The sequence below is a fragment of the Rhinoraja longicauda genome, chromosome 1 (genome assembly GCF_053455715.1).
Source record: "Rhinoraja longicauda isolate Sanriku21f chromosome 1, sRhiLon1.1, whole genome shotgun sequence".
Lineage (NCBI taxonomy): Eukaryota > Metazoa > Chordata > Chondrichthyes > Rajiformes > Arhynchobatidae > Rhinoraja > Rhinoraja longicauda.
Genome location: NC_135953.1, coordinates 43,984,860 through 44,004,119, shown reverse-complemented (window position 1 = coordinate 44,004,119; position 19,260 = coordinate 43,984,860). Strand labels below are relative to the sequence as shown.

At 40.6% G+C, this 19,260-nt stretch overlaps 1 protein-coding gene across 4 annotated transcripts in view; it reads right to left on the bottom strand.

Annotated features, from left to right (window-relative positions):
• The window catches only part of rusc2 (RUN and SH3 domain containing 2), a 48,926-nt gene extending 39,541 nt beyond the window's left edge, over positions 1-9,385 (bottom strand). For 2 of the 4 annotated variants that reach the window (XM_078396592.1, XM_078396583.1), the window contains exons 1-2: positions 9,359-9,379; positions 1,720-3,729 (exon numbers count right to left, since the gene is read on the bottom strand). In XM_078396592.1, the coding sequence (XP_078252718.1) occupies positions 1,720-3,637 (1,918 nt within the window). In that variant the 5' untranslated portion in view covers positions 3,638-3,729; positions 9,359-9,379. Of the gene's footprint in view, positions 1-1,719; positions 3,730-9,358 lie in introns of all 4 variants that reach the window. The other 2 variants (XM_078396603.1, XM_078396612.1) reach the window with 2 other exon arrangements.
• Positions 9,386-19,260: the final 9,875 nt, after the last annotated feature.

Sequence of the window (19,260 nt, the reverse complement as noted above, 5' to 3'; positions counted from 1 at the left end):
GAAATGTTACGGCATACAAGGTTACAGGCTGAGTGCTGGAAAATAGCAGATTATTATTTATAAGTACATGATAGCCAACATAGGCACAGTTGACTAAAGGATTTGTTTCCATGCTGTATGACTATAAATATTAATTGTGTTGATAACTAGCAGAGAAATATTGATCTATTTTCAGAATTTTCTAATATGCACTAATATATTTTAGGCAAAGAAATAATAACTTACTAAAATGTAAACTTACTTAATATGAATGCAGCAGTCACACAACACAAGCAGAAATATAGAATGACTGGAAGTATATGGAGTTCTCAACTGCAGCCGTGTGAAATTATAAATTTATTTAAAAACAGATGTTTATCTCTAAACTAAATCTCTAAACTACGATAATGATGGACATCTAGTTAAATTTTTCATCCACTGTATTCCAGCTATTTGCATTAAGAGAACATTGGTGATGTGAAAATTCTATTATTTTTTACAGGTAATCAATTGAACTTCTGTAAGACACATGAATATGGCCTTTACTGCCAGTTTCAAATGGGAGTTAGAGTGGTGAGGTTGAGAAGCCTATCATGGCATATAAGGTTACAGGCCAATAGCTGGAAAAAGGAAGAGGTATGGCCAGAACAGACACACTGGGCTGAAGAGTTTGTTTCATTTAAATGTTTACAGAATATACCAACTGTATCATAATGCAAATTACTTTCTGATTGACATCTCTCAATAATACCATGAAACATTTCAATAAACTTTCTGAACGTGATTTAGCAACACCACTCTGGATAAACCTTAAAAGACCAAAATATAACAATCACATTTTTCTCATTTAATATAAACAATCCAAGACATTTAAGCTAAGGAAGAAGAATAAACAGCAGGAATATCAAAAAGAAGAACTTGCTTCATTACTTTTGTGTTGTAGCTTAATACAACAGAATGACTTCAGAAGGAAGTTAAGTGAGAATGAATTAAAAAATATACCAAAAACAGGTTTCTTTACTTGGATATCAAGTAATTTGTTTGGTGTTTTTAATAACATTCTTGCTTTTATGAGCATGTTATTTCTCAGATTTTCTTGGAACAATTTCAAATTTCCAAAACTGAGAACAAGTTTTCCAGTATGTGTCCCAAACAACATAATTGTTTTGCTACTGTATCCTGTTTGTTTCCTATTATGAAAATAAATTAGTAGTTGAATTCATGGTGTGAATGCACCTGGAAGGTTTACGAGAGCAGGCCAGATGACATTGTTCAAAACACCAGCATGATGAACACCACGCTCGTATTGCAGCAGCAAATAAACCTCACAAGAATTTAACAGAGAATGCCTCTCTCATCTTGGAGCTCTTATCTCTGGTCCCAGAGTGTAGATAGTTTCCACTTAATTAACCTTAAAGCACAAGACTTCCCACAGATTGACACTTTGTTAAAGATCACACCAGATGATTTGATATGGACAAATGCCAAAAACAATAGTGTGTTATAATTGTGCTGTAAAGCTGTGCTGTGTGGAGTAGTGAATGTTAAATTAGGTGAGCCTTTCTGGCCATAACTGATGCTAACTGAAAATAATTTCAGGTCTTACATTCAAAACAAAAATACTGTTGTTGAGATGAAGCAAATAAATAGATACTAAACATTATCACAAAAAAATGTCCTGGATTAAAAAGCTATGTGGTAAAGGTCTAGAAGACCAGCGGAGGTTATCCAACTGCTTACCTTCCACTTTCATTCTGATGTCAGAACATGCATCCCTCTCACTTTGTTGTTTATTAATTAGTTCTGGTTTCCTGGCATCTTCTCCATTATGACATGGTTCACAACCTTCCATGTGAGCTCTCTCATGCCCACTTGAATGACTGTTTTTGTTGAAATTATGAATAAAGGGTGCCTCGCATGATGTTGTTAAATCCATCCTTGTAGTCGTCCTGCCCGGCATAGCATGATAGTGGTCCTCTTCTGAATAAGTAAAGACATTATTTTCTTTCTGATTTTCGAGTATTGGAGAAAACTCTGTCGAATCTCCACTAGTTTTCAGTGGTGGAGAGTTCCCACTTCTTTTCCTAGTTCGAGCAATTTCAGCAAATGAAGTCACTCGTCTTGGTGGTGATCTCTGAGATGTTGCTGTCTGACCATCACTTAGCTTGCCTGGGCAGCTATACATGCGTTCCAAGGATCCCAATCTGGGAGTTGGACTTTTATCCAAGCTGCGATCATAGCTCCTTGATCTTTGCCTGCCAGATGTATTTGAAGCAATGTTTACGTACCCTTGACCTTCAATGTTGTTTTTGGTAGTTTCTGCATCTGGTTTCTTAGAACAGCATTGATCGACATTATTCTCTTTATCTTCAGGCTGTCGAAAGAGGTAATACTCTGTAGGTTGACTGGGGCTAGTACTTTTTGTATGATCCTCTGAGCAGCTTGTTATCGATGATTCTACTGGGCTTGGTGTAGACTGAGAAGACAGGTCGCAAGCCACAAGTCTGTAATAGTTTTGTGTGGCAACAACTAGTCTTGCTTGACTTTGAAAACATGTAGTAAAATCTGAATTTTCAGAAGAACAGGGCACATTTTCACACGGCAGGTGGTAAGAATTGCAGTTGTTGTCTACAGCAGGGGAACACTGCTGGCACAGACAGGTTTTCAGGGCAGGATCACCATTGTGTGACTCACATGAGTTCTTCGGATCACTAGGTGAAGAATGTAAGTCCAAGTAGAATGCACCCATCTCTGAGTGACTGCAATACGAAGAATCATGGGACATGTTACCTGAACTTAAATTGGACTTTGACTGGCTTTTCATTTTATTGTAGATGGCTGTAAAGTTGACTAACACACCATCTGAACTGTTGCACGACGAATCACTATTGTAGGCCATATGCTGATTATCTACTTCAGATTGATCTGAAAAGACACAACTTCTGCTTTGTTGCATATCTAAGCTGGAGCAGCTACATGTTCTGTTCTCGAGTAGATCTTGCTTCCTGAACATTTCATCTGGGCTGCTGCCCAATCCTTGATTGCAATCAAAGAATAAGGTCGATGTGCTTTCATTTGCACAGTTGCATATAGGTAGTTGCAGTAACTCATCTGATGCTGATCTTGATGCAGTGGTGCTATTTGAAGTTTTGTCATCACATGCATGAGTTTGTTCCTCTTGATCTTCTACAATGTCTTGCCGACTGGGGGGGCTCCACTGTTGTGTGCTGTTTTCTGCAGTATGAAGATGAAATGGCTGTTCATGCAGGACAAATGGTGGGTTACTAATGTTACTATTCTGAGGATGAAAAGACAAATTGTTAGAGCTCTCCTGATCATTGTTCTCATTCAAAATTAACGAATTGTGCTGTTCAGTTGTGCTGATTTCCTTTGAATTTAGTCGCCTAACTTCAATTTCATGTGCTGACCCAGGAGGTAAGCAAGAGGCCTGAACTAAGCTGCTGTACAGTAACGTTTCCTTCTGAAACAGGTCCCTCTCTGGCAGTGATGTAGTCCTTGTGATTCCCAGATCATTATGGTAGAAAGTGTTTGGTCTTTTGCCCATGCTGCAGCATTGTCTGTCGGGGACCTGGCAGTGAACCAGAGGAATGTGATGTACGATCAAAGTTTCTCCAGTAAGTTTTGGTGGGCTATCCATGATGGATCAGGTCATCAGCCAAGCTGAGCAGATCATACAGAATCTCCACTGGGCATATTGATAGCTTCTTGATGGCACCACAGCTCACAAACCTGGAAAACAGGAGAAAAAATAAACAAAACTTTACAGCATTTGTTACATTAGGCATGCCTGACTGAGCAAGGTAAGTAACATTTCTTCCTGCTTTCAGGGTCAATTAATGATTGATACTTTAGAGCATGATAAGCTACTTTGCTCAGCACAGATCCATAAAACACAAGCACACAATCTGCATTTAAAAATTCAAAACCAATCGTTGGAATCAATATTTCAATGAATGAGAGGATGATCCATGGGTCAAGCCCTATCTTGTGAAATAATTAGTATTGATCAATTCAAATACAAACTAGATAGATTACTTTCTAACAATAACATTACTAGGACATTGGGAGGGTGAAGGGAGGGCATCAATCTTTGAGGGATTAAGCAGATTATTCTTGTATTTATTAGAGTTTGGGGAACGAGAAGTGGTTTTGCTGCAATGTATAAAATTCTTTATATGGCTTGAGAAGGCAGATGAGGGATGCATCTTTGAAATTCCATACCCATGAATAATATGGATACTAAGTTGTTGAAAGTATTCAAGCCAGAAATTGATTTTTGGGTATTAACAGAATTGAGGCATGTGGAGTTATTACAGGAAAGTGTGAAGGAAAAGATCAGTACTGTCCTTATTGAAGTATTGGAAAATAAAAGGAGACAAGTAGCCTACCTATGCTTCAATTTCTTAAGTTTGTACAGTAATACATTGGCGGTTTGAGATGACATTTCGTGAATGTGGTAAAATAGGGCAGATAAGGTGATTTGGACCTTTGGGTTCTAATGCTTTCCATGACTGGGATTTTTATTGAATCATTCTTTAGACGAGGGTGGATTGTTGATATGATTTGTCAATAATCCAATGTTAAAATGCAAAATGCTGGAAGATAAACAAGAATAACCTTGGTCACTTTAAAAATCCATAAATGCTTAACACAATTACTGTACCAAAGCCAATTTATTTTCTACTATTTTTGTGAACATTAACTACAAGGACTCACATGAGATATCCATATATTAAAACCTGTTAGGAATATTACAGATTTAAAATAGATCAGTATTTTGCTGCTTAGTTTATAATATATTTATATTCTTAGCTAGTCAATTTATTTTGGTTTCGCTGGCTGTCTAGAACTTCTTTATACAATTAAAACTTTGGTGATCAAAGTTAATATAAGTTGGGAGTTATTAACAGATTTTCTACTTATTATGTACCTCAGAATGATGCAAAATTGCAAGTCATGATGTTATCCCAGAAATAAGTGCAATTATGAGTACAGATAAAAAGTGCAAAAACTGAGGTCACTAGACACGTACACATTTACCATACAACCTCGCAGGGTACTGTCCAACCCATACAAATACATGTTAATGTCAATCATGAAACAAAATATTCATAGGGGAGTAGGAGTGTTATTATGACTGGTATAGGACAAATTTAATGGGCCAGCTGGCCTTCTCCTGCTTTGCAATTTTGCATTAAATAATTGAACTATATTATAGTGAAAATATTTATAGGTTTGCAATTTATCACAACAAGGAATCAGTTGCATTATTAATCAGATAATTCTGTTTTCAGCAGCAATACTTCAATCACCTTGTGAAACAAAATAATTTGAAGGAATTGCTGCTTAGTGTGTGTCATCTCTATTCAAGAGCATGTGAAAGAGAAAGTCAGAGTCTCAATGCTTAAATCTCCCACATCTGAATTCCAGTCTTGTCATGGCACACATGAAAAATAACCAAATGACTGCACATGTGAATAGATCCTTGGCAAAATATATGTGGCATAGTTGCTAGTACCGAGACAGCTTTGGACAGGTCATCAACCTGCACTGAAACAAATGCAAACCTTTTTCCAGTTACTGGATACTGCACCAGGTGCCCTGTGGACCAGGATAGTGCCGCAGGCTTAATGAAAGAGACATGCAGTCTTGTGGATCAGAAGTGAGGTCATATGTTCAAGAGGGGCACAGAAACTCTCCAATCCAACAGCCAGTGTAGAGACATGGTTGTAAAGAGATCAAGGCTGGAAAATAATTATTCCAGGATACAGAGAAAGCAAAATGGAAAAGAAAGGAGCGGTGCCCTGATTTAAAATAAATGGGATAAAGTCAGCACAAAGGAAGAATCTTATGTTTGATGATCAAGACTTCATACCCAGCACAAATATACATGAATTCAAAGACTGCCCTCCTATATCCTTCTGAAACGTGGATTATTTACAGTAGGTATCTCAAGGCAAGGGAGAAATACAACTGATGTAGTCTCTGCAAAATGCTCCAAATATACCAAAAAGGATAAACAAACCAACTTGAGTATCAGCTGCCAGATTAAAACATCAGCATTGAAACCCCAGTTACATTCAGTCTTGCCCAATACCATACTCTCCAAATAAATACTGTATATCAAGCTCCTTCATGGGAAGGGGTTACCAGATAAAGAAAGTGTTTCAACTATGTACTCAAAGCCTCTTTGAAAAATGCAGCTGGATAAGTGGTTCAGTTATACTATAAAGAGAAATTAAGGGCAATATTAGATCAATTGAATACGCTGTAATGTAGCCCAAAATAGGTATGTCAGAGAATTGGGAACATTTTGGAAATTAGCAAAGAGGAAACAAGGCACCGATAAGAAAATTGGAAGTAGAATATGAGAGTAGACATAACCAACTGTAGGTCCTGGAATCTCACGTTGAACACAATGTGCTAGAGCAACTTAGCAGGTCAGGCAGCATCTCTGGAGGACTAGGATAGGAGATGTTTTGGGCCAGGTACCTTCTTAGGACTCGGAGGATCCTACCCTTGAAGGGTCCAACTTGGATAAACAAACAAATCAGATTATAAGAACTTCTACAGATACGTAAAAGCGATAAGCGTATCAAAAGTCAATATGTCTCCTGTTCCCCCCCCCCCTCCCCCCACCACCCACTCCCCACTTAGAGATTGTGTCAGAAAAGAACTGCAGATGTTGGTTTAAATCGAAGATAGACACAAAATGCTGGAGTAATTCCTTCTCTCCAGAGATGCAGAACTGATGAGTGAACCACTTGATATGGTATATTTGAACGCTAAGAAAGCCTTTGATAAAGTGTCTCAAGTGTAAGTACAAAGTACAAAAGTACTTTGTACTTACACAAAGTACTGCACATGATATTAGAAGTAATGTACAATATTGAAATAGATTGAAGACAAATTAATGAAGTAAGAATAAATAAATTGCTGATAGGCTCTGTGACCAGTGAGCCCCAACTGTTCACAAACTATATCGGTGATCTGGATGAAAGGAACAAGTGTAACACATCCATGTCTGCAGATGATACAATGCTAGTGGCAGTATGGACTGTATGGTGGATGCATAGAGACTTTGGGCAGAAACACGGGGTACATTAGAATGTACGTTAGGAGAATATGATGTCGGGCAAGCAAATGATGACTGAATATAAATAGGCCTGGCAGATGATGTTCATGGCAGATATGTCATAATGTGGACAAATATGACACCATTCACCTTGTCAGAAAAAAACTGAAAGGCAGAGTATTTTTAAAATTAGAGAGATTGAAAATTGGTATTCATGTTGGTCTCATTCACAAATCATTGAAAGTTAATATTCAGTCATTTAACACGGATTGTTTAAAAAAAACTGTACAAATGCTCACTGAATCATGTCATATATTGATTCTTTATTTTCTTGTTGAGAATTTTTGTGTGGTCACCAGTCTTCAATACATGAGCATAGCACAAGTAAACAAGGACCAATGTCACTTTGTACAGGATTTTAACACTGGCTTCCAAGCAGTACCAATAATGACATACTTAGCATGTCATTCACCATGCAAACGGTCCATTCACCATGCAAACAGATGTCATGTTGGGTGTATGGGGGACTGAGGACAAAGGAATGTAAGGCAAGCAGAGAAAGGTGTTGTGGGGAACTAATAGGATGAAAGAGATTTAGTTTAGAGATACGGCATGGAAATCTCGACCATCAATCACCCGTAACTAGTTCTACATACTAGGGGCAATGTACAGAAGCCAATTAACCTGCAAACCTGCATGTCTTTGGAATGTGAAAGGAAACCGAAGAAAACCCGTGTGGTCACAGGGAGAACGTACAAACTCCTAGACAGCACCTGAGGTCAGGAATGAACCCCTGTCTCTGACGCCGTGAGGAAGCAGCTCTACCGCTGTGCCACTGTGCCGCCCTTAAAAGTGAACCAGTTCACATTGTTTGGAGATGGCCTAGTTTGTCAGATCCTCGCCTTGATCCAAATATAATAAACACACTCCAAGGACACTAGAAAACAGAATGTTTGTTTTATTTTTCCATTCCGTTACATCTTGCCAACATGTGCCCTCTGACCTTTCTGACTCGTAGTAACATGTGATTCATTTAAATACAATGTCAATTACCATGACATCTCTCCCTTATCAAACAAAAAGGATTTCCGCGTCATCGTATTGCAAACTGAAAATTGCAGCACCATTTAGGATATGGTATTCGTTCCATTGATAACATATCATTTCTACATGTCAACTCATCTCATAGTCCTCGTATTTGGCTGGTACTGAATTCTGATCTGTCAAGTCCTGTTCCACCAGTTCATCATCTCGATTCGGGTTTTGCATAGTCACCTCCTCAGACTCGTGCATTCTTGGCTCGTCAATTTGGTCGACTTGAGTCTGATTCCCCACACTCAACTTCAGTCTGCAGCGTCCCTGGACTATCACAACGGTGATACTTTTTCACATACGATGTGTTTCTATCATATTTGACTCCATCTGGCAACTTCATCGTCGCCTATTTCCTTGTCTGGACACCACTGTGTATGGTTGTGGAAAGAAGGGGATGTCTATTTTGCTTGGACTTTCTCTCCTCACTAGTACCTCATCTCCTGGCATCACATCTGATCGTTTGGCACCTCGTCGCCTGTCTGCTTAGAGCTTTGATGCCCCTTTCTTTTCTTCATCATAATCTCTCACTTCTTGGTTATTAACTATCTCACTAACCCATGGTATCTTGGTCCAGATTGTCCTTTCAAACAACAATTTGCCAGACTCTTCCCCGTTGTGCTGTATGGTGCAGCTCTATATGCTGCTACGTTTGATAAGAGCATCTCCATTTGCCTCACGAAGGTATTTATTCACAAAATGCTGGAGTAACTCAGCAGGTTAGGCAGCATCTCAGGAGAGAAGGAATGAGTGACGTTTCGGGTCGAGACCCTTCTTCAGACTCTCCATTTGCCTTCTGCTTGGGAAATTCTCATCCTCGTCTCTAGCGATTGATTCTGCTGTTCCACCTCTCCATTAGCTTGTGGCCACTTTGGTGTAACTTTGTGATGGCACACACCTGTGATCTTCATATAGTCAGCAGACTTCTGAGAAATGAATTGAGGCCCATTGTCTGAACATAATGTCACTGGTAGACCGTGTCTTGCGAAGATTTCCATCAGAAATGCTAGTCTTTTCCGATGTTGTTGACTTAATTAACGCATACTCATAGTATATGCTGTAGTAGTTGTTCACAACTAGTATTGCCTCTCCTGATGGAAATGGGCCTAGAAAATCTACAGCAACATCTTCTCATGCTCCTGTCGGTAACAGTGTGCTTTTTATTGGCTCAGGTAGACTGGGTCTGCTTACCATCTGACATCCATGGCATGACCTCACATGTCATTCCACATCTTTTTCTATCCCTGCCACCATATTTTTGTGCGAAGATTTTGTTTCGTTCCAACAGTTGTCCTACTGGTTCTACAGGACCAAACAACAAAACCAACTGAGTGGAAGAAAACAGAATGGTTTAAGTGCTCATTAAAAGAATTGAGCTTAACCACCCCACCATTGGGGAGCATGCTAAAGGTGGCAACATGAGCCACATTTCTTAGTATCTTGGGAAAGTACATTTATAACCGCTCTAATATTTCCGTGCGTGTCCATTTCCACAGCTACAATGTTGGGTGGGCAGTCGCTAAGGAGGTCGGGCTGGCGGTCGATGAGGTCAGGTCAGCACGGAGGTCATGGCTGGTGGTAAGGAGGTCAGGCTGGTGGTCGAGGTCAGCACGGAGGTCGTGGTCTAGGACAGGCCACGTGGGTGCCGGAGGACAAATGCGAAGCCGAGAACAAAGGAGGGCCCGGCATGGGGGAAACCGCCGAGAACTAAGGGGGACCACAAATGGAATGAGGTAAAATTGAATACTTTGTAACTTTGTCGGTGCCCTTGATGTGGCGACTCTTTGGATTGGGCACCATATCTGAGGAAGGATGTGCCGACCCTAGAGAGGGTCCATGGGAGGTTTATTAGAATGGTCCCAGGAATGAGTGGGTTAACTTTTGATGAGCGTTTAAAGGCACTGGGTCTGTACTTGCTGGAGTTTAGAAGAATGAGGGGGGACCTAATTGAAATGTGCCGAATAGTGAAAGTCTTGGATAGTGTGGATGTGGGGAGGATGTTTCCATTAGTGGGAGGGTCTAGGACTTGAGGCCATAGCCTCAGAATTAAAGAACATTCCTTTAGGAAGGAGATGAGAAGGAATTTCTTTCATCAGAGGGTGGTGAATCTGTGGAATTATTTGCCACAGAAGGCTGTGAAGGCCAAGTCAATGGATATTTTTAAAGCAGAGATAGATTCTTGATTAGTACGGTTGTCAGGGGTTATGGGTAGAAGGCAGGAAAATGGGGTTAAGAGGGAGGGATAGATTAGCCATGATTGAATGGCGGATTCGACTTGATGGGCCGAATGGTCTAATTATGCTCCTATCAATGGGCGATACATAATAAGAGACTGTGAAATCGACAGAAGGATGTAGGGTTGGGTGTTTATGCGTGCTATTTTCATGATATTTATTTTAGTTGTTTATCTTTTTTAAAATATTTTACCTTGTATGTATCGTTAGCTTTTAGAAATGTTTGAATGGTGCACTGACTGGCTGACATTTTACAATTTCGTTGTACATGGCTCATGTTACAATGACAATAAAGGAACTATTCTATTCTATTCTATCGCTTATGACCTTGGATATGCAAAACAAAGAATATCACTGTGACTTGTCACATGTGACAATAAAGTATCATTCATGTTCAGGATGTCTATTCCTGAGCTCAAACCAGCAATCTTCACACAAGGTCATCTCAAATAGCCCCATTATTTCCAGCAAAACTTCCAGTTAAGAATTGCTATTTTAAGAGCTTAATTATAATATTCTGCAGAATATCATTATGCAACGTTGCATGTGACTTTGAAAATTATATTTGAATCCAAAACCTGCTCCAATCAGCTGACCACAGTCTACCCCGGCGTCTTCAACCTCTCACTTCAACAGTCTTCTGATCCCATCTACTTTAAAACAAACCTCCAATATTCCAGTCCCTAAGAAAAATAAAATGGCTTATCTCAATGACTAATGCCAATGACTGCTGCTCTAACATCGATCATAACGAAGTTTTGAAAGATGCTAATGGCCGACATTTGTATCGTGTGAGAACAATCTAGCCCTTAATGTCGACAAGACAAAAGGTTTGATTGTGGACCTACGATGGAGAAGGAGTGACTGCAACCCTGTTGTCATCAATGGAGCTGCTGCAGAGATAGTGAACAGCTTCAAGTTCCCAGCAATCCATATCACAAGCAACCTAACCTAGTCACTTCACACTGATGGAGTAATGAAGAAAACACGAAACAAGAAAATCAGTAGATGTCTTAGTTGTCAGAAGATTCAGCATGTCCACGAGGATTCCTTCAGAATTCTACAAATGCATTCTAGAAAGTATTCTGACCAGATACATATCAGCCAGCTAGGGCAACTGCTCTGCTCTTGACCGCCAGAACCTACAGAGAGTGATGAACACAGCCAGCCCATCATAAGCTCATAAGCTTTCTTCAATCCAGTCCATCTTCACAATGCATTGCATCAGGAAATCTGGAAGTATCAAGGATGCCTGCCTACCTGCCCATTCCCTTTTCTCTCATCTGCCTTCTGCTAGAAGATATAAGTGTTTGAAATGTCGAACATCCAGAACAGCTGCTTCCCTACTGCTATCCAACTCCCCAACCAATCATCTCTTTCATGCTATATATAAGAAAATAACTGCAGATGCTGGTACAAATCGATTTATTCACAAAATGCTGGAGTAACTCAGCAGGTCAGCATCTTGGGAGAGAAGGAATGGGTCCCTTCCAGAAGTGTTACTCTAACTCTAATCCTACACCTCAGCAACAAAACACTACAGTCCATCTCTTGTGCTTCCATGGACTTCTGTCCTTATTGTATTTTAGAGAAAGTACTCCGCAAAGGGCTACTTCCCTACAGCACTCTTTCATTTTGGAACGTTATTTTTTTCCAAAACAAAATACAAAAGAGACCATAGAATGCGATGGCATGAAGTAATTTGCCGGTAATGTTTGCCCAAATGCGGAGGTTTTGCGTTGGACTTCCACTCCGCCACTTACAACACACTGAACTCCAAGCCTTTAAAAATCTTGGTATTAAGTTACAGTCCTCGCCATGGCTTTAATGAATGCTGGTGGCTTAACGGGTATCATCTGCTGGTGAGGGATGAAATTCAGTCCCTTGCGAGGGACGACATAGGGACTGACGAGGTAGAGTCACTGTGGATTGAGTTGAGGAATTGTAAAGGCAAACAAGACACTAATTGGTGTTATCTACAGACCCCCAAATAGTAGCCCGGATGTAGGGTATAAGATGCAGCAGGAGTTAAAACTGGCATGTAAGAATGGTCGTGCCACTGTGGTGATGGGGGATTTCAATATGCAGGTAGACTGGGAAAATCAGGTTGGTTCTGGACCCCAAGAAAGAGAGTTTGTAGAGTGCCTCTGAGATGGATTCTTAGAGCAGCTTGTAATGGAGCCTACCAGAGAAAAGGCAATTCTGGATTTAGTGTTGTCCAATGAACCAGATTTGATAAAGAGAACTCGAGGTAAAGGAACCACTTGGAGGTAGTGATCATAATATGATTAGTTTTAATCTGCAATTTGAGAAGGAGAAAGTTAAATCGGAAGTGTCAGTGTTGCAGTTGAACAAAGTGGACTATGAAGGCATGAGAGAGGAGCTGGTCAAGGTAGACTGGAAAGGGATCCTAGTAGGATTGGAACAGCAATGGCAGGAATTTCTGGGCATAATCAGGAAGACGCAGGATCATTTCATTCCAAAAAGGAAGAAAGATTCTAAGGGGAGTAGGAGGCAACCGTGGCTGACAAGGGAAGTTAGGGATGGAATAAAACTAAAAGAAAAGATGTATAACACGGCAAAGAGTAGCGGGAAGCCAGAGGATTGGGAAACTTTCATAGGACAACAGAAGGTAACAAAACGGGCAATACGGGAAGAAAAGATGAAGTACGAGGGGAAGCTGGCCAAGAATATAAAGAAGGACAGTAAAAGCTTCTTTAGATATGTTAAGAGAAAAAGAGTAGCAAAGTCAAATGTGGGTCCCTTGAAGGCAGACACGAGTGAAATTATTATGGGTAACAAGGAAATGGCAGAAGAGTTGAACAGGTACTCCAGATCTGTCTTCACTAAGGAAGACACAAACAATCTCCCAGATGTACTGGAGGAGAGAGGATCTAGGGGGATAGAGGAACTGAAATAAATTTTCATTAGGCAAGAAATAGTATTGGGTAGACTAATGGGACTGAAGGATGATAAATCCCCTGGGCCTGATGGTCTGCATCCCAGGGTCCTCAGGGAGGTGGCTCTAGAAATAGTGGGCGCATTGGAGATCATTTTCCAATGTTCAATAGATTCAGGAGCAGTTCCTGTGGATTGGAGGATAGCTAATGTTATCCCACTTTTCAAGAAAGGAGCGAGAGAGAAAACGGGGAATTACAGACCAGTTAGCCTGACTTCGGTGGTGGGAAAGATGCTGGAGTCAAATATTAAAGAGGTAATAACGGTGCATTTGGATAGCAGTAAAAGGATAAGTCCAAGTCAGCATGGATTTATGAAAGGAAAATCATGCTTGACTAATCTTCTGGAATTTTTTGAGGACGTGACAAGTAAAATGGATGAAGGGGAGCAAGTAGATGTAGTGTATCTAGACTTTCAGAGAGCCTTTAATAAGGTCCCGCACGGGAGATTGGTGACTAAAATTAGAGCACATGGTATTGGGCATATTGTGTTGACATGGATAGAAAATTGGTTGGCAGACAGGAAGCAAAGAGTAGGAGTAAACGGGTCCTTTTCAGAATGGCAGGCAGTGGCGAGTGGTGTGCCGCAAGGCTCGGTGTTGGGGGTGCAACTGTTTACCATATATATTAATGATTTGGAAGAGGGAATTAGAAGCAACACTAGCAAGTTTGCGAATGACACAAAGCTGAGTGGCAGTGTAAACTGTGAAGAGGATGTTAGGAGGTTGCAGGGTGACCTGGACAGGTTGAGTGAGTGGGCAGATGCGTGGCAGATGCAGTATAATATAGATAAATGTGAGGTTATCCACTTTGGCGGCAGAAACAAGGAGGCAGATTATTATCTCAATGGAGTTAGCTTAGGTAAGGGGGAGGTGCAGTGAGACCTGGGTGTCCTTGTACACCAGTCACTGAAAGTTGGCGTGCAGGTACAGCAGGCAGTGAAGAAAGCTAATGGAATGTTGGCCTTCATAACAAGAGGATTTCAGTATAGGAGTAAAGAGGTTCTTCTGCAGTTATATAGAGCCCTTGTAAGACCACATCTGGAGTATTGTGTACAGTTTTGGTCTCCTAATTTGAGGAAGGACATTCTTGTAATTGAGGCAGTGCAGCGTAGGTTCACGAGATTGATCCCTGGGATGGCGGGACTGACATATGAGGAAAGATTGAAAAGACTTGTATTCACTGGAGTTTAGAAGGATGAGAGGGGATCTTATAGAAACATATAAAATTATAAAAGGACTGGTCAAGCTGAATGCAGGAAAAATGGTCCTAATGTTGGGCGAGTCCAGAACCAGGGGCCACAGTCTTAGAATAAAGGGGAGGCCATTTAAAACTGAGGTGAGAAAAAACTTTTTCACCCAGTTACTTGTGAATTTGTGGAATTCTCTCCCACAGAGGGCAGTGGAAGCCAAATCACTGGATGGATTTAAGAGAGAGTTAAATAGAGCTCTAGGGGCTAGTGGAATCAAGGGATATGGGGAGAAGGCAGGCACGGGGTATTGGTTGGGGACGATCAGCCATGATCACAATGAATGGCGGTGCTGGCTCGAAGGGCCGAATGGCCTCCTCCTGCACCTATTTTCTAAGTTCTATGTTCTATTAATGTGTAGCATGGACTTAACGGGTAGCATGGAGTTTTGGGTCGAAGCCACTGTGTTGTGTGTAAAGTGGTGTTTAAGAGGTCGTGGTGGCTGTTCCAGTGGGGTTGCAGGCTCCTTCTGCCGGATGAGTACGGGTGATTTTCCCCGCCACCGGGAGACCAGAGGAGTGCAAGGGGTTGGATTTGTTGGTTTCTGCAAGGCTGGCGGCTCCTTCTACCGGGTGAGTACGGGTGATTTTCCCGGGCGATCAGGACACAGGGGGTGCAAGGGGCAAGATTGGTTTGCCATTGACGAGGATGTTGCCAGAACTCGAGCGCCTGAGCTATAACAAGAGGTTGAGCAGGCCAGGACTCTGTTCCTTCGAGCGCAGGATGATGAGGGGTGATCTTATAGAGGTGTACAACATCATGAAAGGAATAGTTCAGGTAAACACACAGTCTCTTGTCCAGCGTAGGGGAATCAAAAACCAGAGGACATAGGTTTAAGGCGAGGGGGAAAAGATTTAACAGGACCCTGAGAGGTAACTTTTTCACGCAAAAGGGGGTAGTTGTATGGAATGAGCTGCCGGAGGAGGTAGTTGGAGCAGGTACTATCGCAACGTTTAAGAAACATTTAGATGTGTACATGGATAGGGCAGATTTAGAGGGATTTGGGCCAAATGCAGCCAGGTGGGGCCAGTGTAGATAGGACATGTTACCTGGTGTGGGACATGTTAGCTTAAGTGCCTGTTTCCACGCTGAAAGACTCAATGACTATGTTATACGAATAGTGATTCAGTATTTCTGCAGAACTGCACTGAATTATTAGTCCAGTCCTAATAATTTTTCTGCAACGGAGCATGATCCATGAATCTTCTGACTTTATGGTTAAGGAGTCATGCATTAAATCAAGTTAATGATGTAAGGCCACACAGAGCTTCCAAAGAACGAAGAACAAAACATAATGAATACATTGTGTATTTCATTCTACTAGGAGCCAAGGGTTCGAGTTATAGAGCACAACAGCATGTAAACAGGCCTTTCAGCCCAACTTACCAATGCCGGCCAAGTTGCCTGATCACCATCGTCTCACTTGCCTATGCTTGCCCCAATTCTTCCAAACCTTTCCTATTCATGTACATGTCTGTTAATTTTAAAAGTCGTAATTGTACTGATCTCCTATACCTTGTTCCTTGAGCAGTTTGTTCCGTATATGCACAATCTGCTGTATGAATATTTGCTCCTTTGGTCCTTTTAAATCATTTCCTTTTAAACTTAAACCTATGCCTTTTAGATTCAGACTCTTCTTCCCTGGAGAAACCTGTGGCTATTTATAAAAACATAAAAAATACATGCAGGAGTAAGCTATTCGGTTCTTCGAGCCAGCACCACCATTCAATATGATCATGGCTGAATATCTAAAATCAGTACCCCGTTCCTGCTTTCTCCCCATATCCCTTGATTCCATTAACCCTATGAGGTATATCCAACTCTTGAATACAACCAGTGAATTGGCCTCCACTGCCTTCTGTGGCAGAGAATTCCACAGATTCACAACTCTGGGTGAAAAAGCTTTTCCTCGTCTCAGTCCTAAATGGCCTACCCCTTATTCTTAAACTGTGACCCCCGGTTCTGGACTCCCCCAACATCAGGAACATTTTTCCTGCACCTAGCCTGTCCAATCCCTTAAGAATTTTATATGTTTCTATAAGATCCCCTCTCATCCTTGTAACTTCCAGTGAATATAAGCCCAGTTGATCCATTCTTTCATTAATATGTCAGTCCCGCCATCCCGAGAATTAACCTGGTGATCCTATGCTACACTCCCTCAATAGCAAGAACGTCCGTCCTCAAATTAGGAGACCAAAACTGCACACAATACTCCAGGTGTAATCTCACCAGGGCCCTGTACAACTGCAGTAGGACCTCCTTGCTCCTAAACTCAAACCCACTCGCAATGAAGGCCAACATGCCATTAGCTTTGTTCACTGCCTGCTGTACCTGTATGCTTACTTTCAGTGACTGATGTACAAGTACACCCAGGTCTCGTTGCATCTCCCCTTTTCCTAATCTGACACCAGATAATAATCTGCCTTCCTGTTCTTACCACCAAAGTGGATAACCTCACATTTATCCACATTATACTGCATCTGCCATGCATCTGCCCTCTCACCCAACCTATCCAAGTCACTCTGCAGCCTCATAGCATCCACCTCGTAGCTCACACTGCCACCCAGCTTTGTGTCATCTGCGTATTTGGAGATGTTACATTTAATTGTTTCTTCTATTCATTTATCTATGCATCTCTTGATTTTATGAACTTCTGTAAGGCCACTCCTCAGCTTCCTATGCTCCAGAAAAAAACCCCCAGCCTATCCATAGAACTCAAACTTTCCAGACTCTGTGACATCCCCATAAATCTCCTCTTTGCATCCTGCCCACGTTAATAATTTTCTTTCTGGAGCAGGGCGAACAGAACATCAAATGCAGTATATTCCAAGTGTGGCCTTACCAACCTCTTGTACAGCTGTCATATGACCACCTAACCACTGTACCTACTGCCCTGATCATTGAAGAGAAGCATGCTAAACGACTTCTTCATCACCCTGTCTATCTGTGTCGCCACTTTCATGGAACTAGTTCACTGCAGCCTTAGGTCTCTGTCCCACACCACTCCCCAGAGTTGTACAATTTACAGTGCAAAACCTGCCATGGGTTGTTTTACTAAAATGCAACACTACATAGTTACCTGAATTGAACTCCATCTGCCATTACTCTTGTTGATCAAAATCCTGTGTAACATTAAATAACGTTCAACACTGTCCATTATTCCACCAATCTTACTTCCATCCAGACTTATTAACCACCTACATTCACATCCAAATTAATAATATAAAAAGCAAACAAGAGTGGACACAGCACTAATCCCTGTGGCGCACCATTCGTTACAGTCCTCCACCACCACTCTCTGTTTCTTATTTTCAATACAATTTTGCATCCAATTGGCTAACTCGCCAATGTGAGTTATCATGTGATCTGACCTTCCAGACCAGCCCATCATATGGTACCTTGTCAAAGGCTTTATTAAGTTCATGTAGACAACATCTCCAACACTGTCAATCTTCTTTGTCCCCTCTTCAAAAACCTCAAATTTCTGAGGCACGATTTCCAATACACATGTAGATCCTGTCTCAAAATCCAGTTTGTAAAAACCCCCTGTGGGGATCCATTGTTCTAACCAAATTCCAGATGAAAATAAACATTTATATTAAAATACAAACTTCAACCACCAACAGCAATAATTTCACATGGCTCAAACATTAAATACTGTGGCTCGCAACATTGAAGAAATAGAAGGATGCTTTAAAACAAGTACAAATACAAATTTTGGCATCAAGCCATTAATCAAATTCATATTTACAATATTTTGTAGTTTGTGTTTATAGCCTGAATACAAACCACTGCGCAGAATTCAAAAAGAACCAATGGGCAGAAAAGTATTATTTTATAAACAAGAAATAATTTAATTTGTTCTAAAAAATATATCTTTGATTGAAATAATAAAGGTTGCAAAAAACCTGCTTTTGCAGGTCCATGCTCCCCTCCCCCACAGTTTCCAGCTGCTCCACCTCGTCTGTGCCCATTTGCATCTGCCAGATTGACTAAAAATGATTTGTTGTGCAACACCACTGTGTTTGGGATTGGTCACTCTCATTACATGAGCTCTGTAAACAGCCTGTAAGCTGATAATTTTTTTGCCAACTGATGAGAAAAAAAACACAGGTATGTTTTTGTTCCGGAACAAAAGAAATCAAGATTCAATACAGTACCACAAATACAAAAAAAATCATAGTAAATCATAACATACACGACAACATTTTGAGACAAAAGATTAGATACAATGATGAACCGCAAAATAGGGAATAAAATGCCACAATACAAATACTGGAAAAAAATGAGGCAGATGAATAATTCCAAATAAATGAAACTAACATTTTTTGAATTATGTTATTCCATGATTACTATTATGCTATGAAGCAAAATATTTAAGATGGTGAATTAAATACTAATCCATTGTGACATTCAAAACAAATATAGCGATTTAACACAAATAGAGATTTAACACATACATTTCACAAATTAATATTGTGTTATATAAGATTGTATAAATGAAGTCCATATGCAATTTATATCTAATGTGTAGAGAATTTCCAATAAACATTCGAAATGATCCATTATCGCAGTCACTATCCATGTATTATTTTTAACAGGGTCTCCATTACACTGAATTCATCGCATTCAGCAGGCACTGAAGCCAGAAAT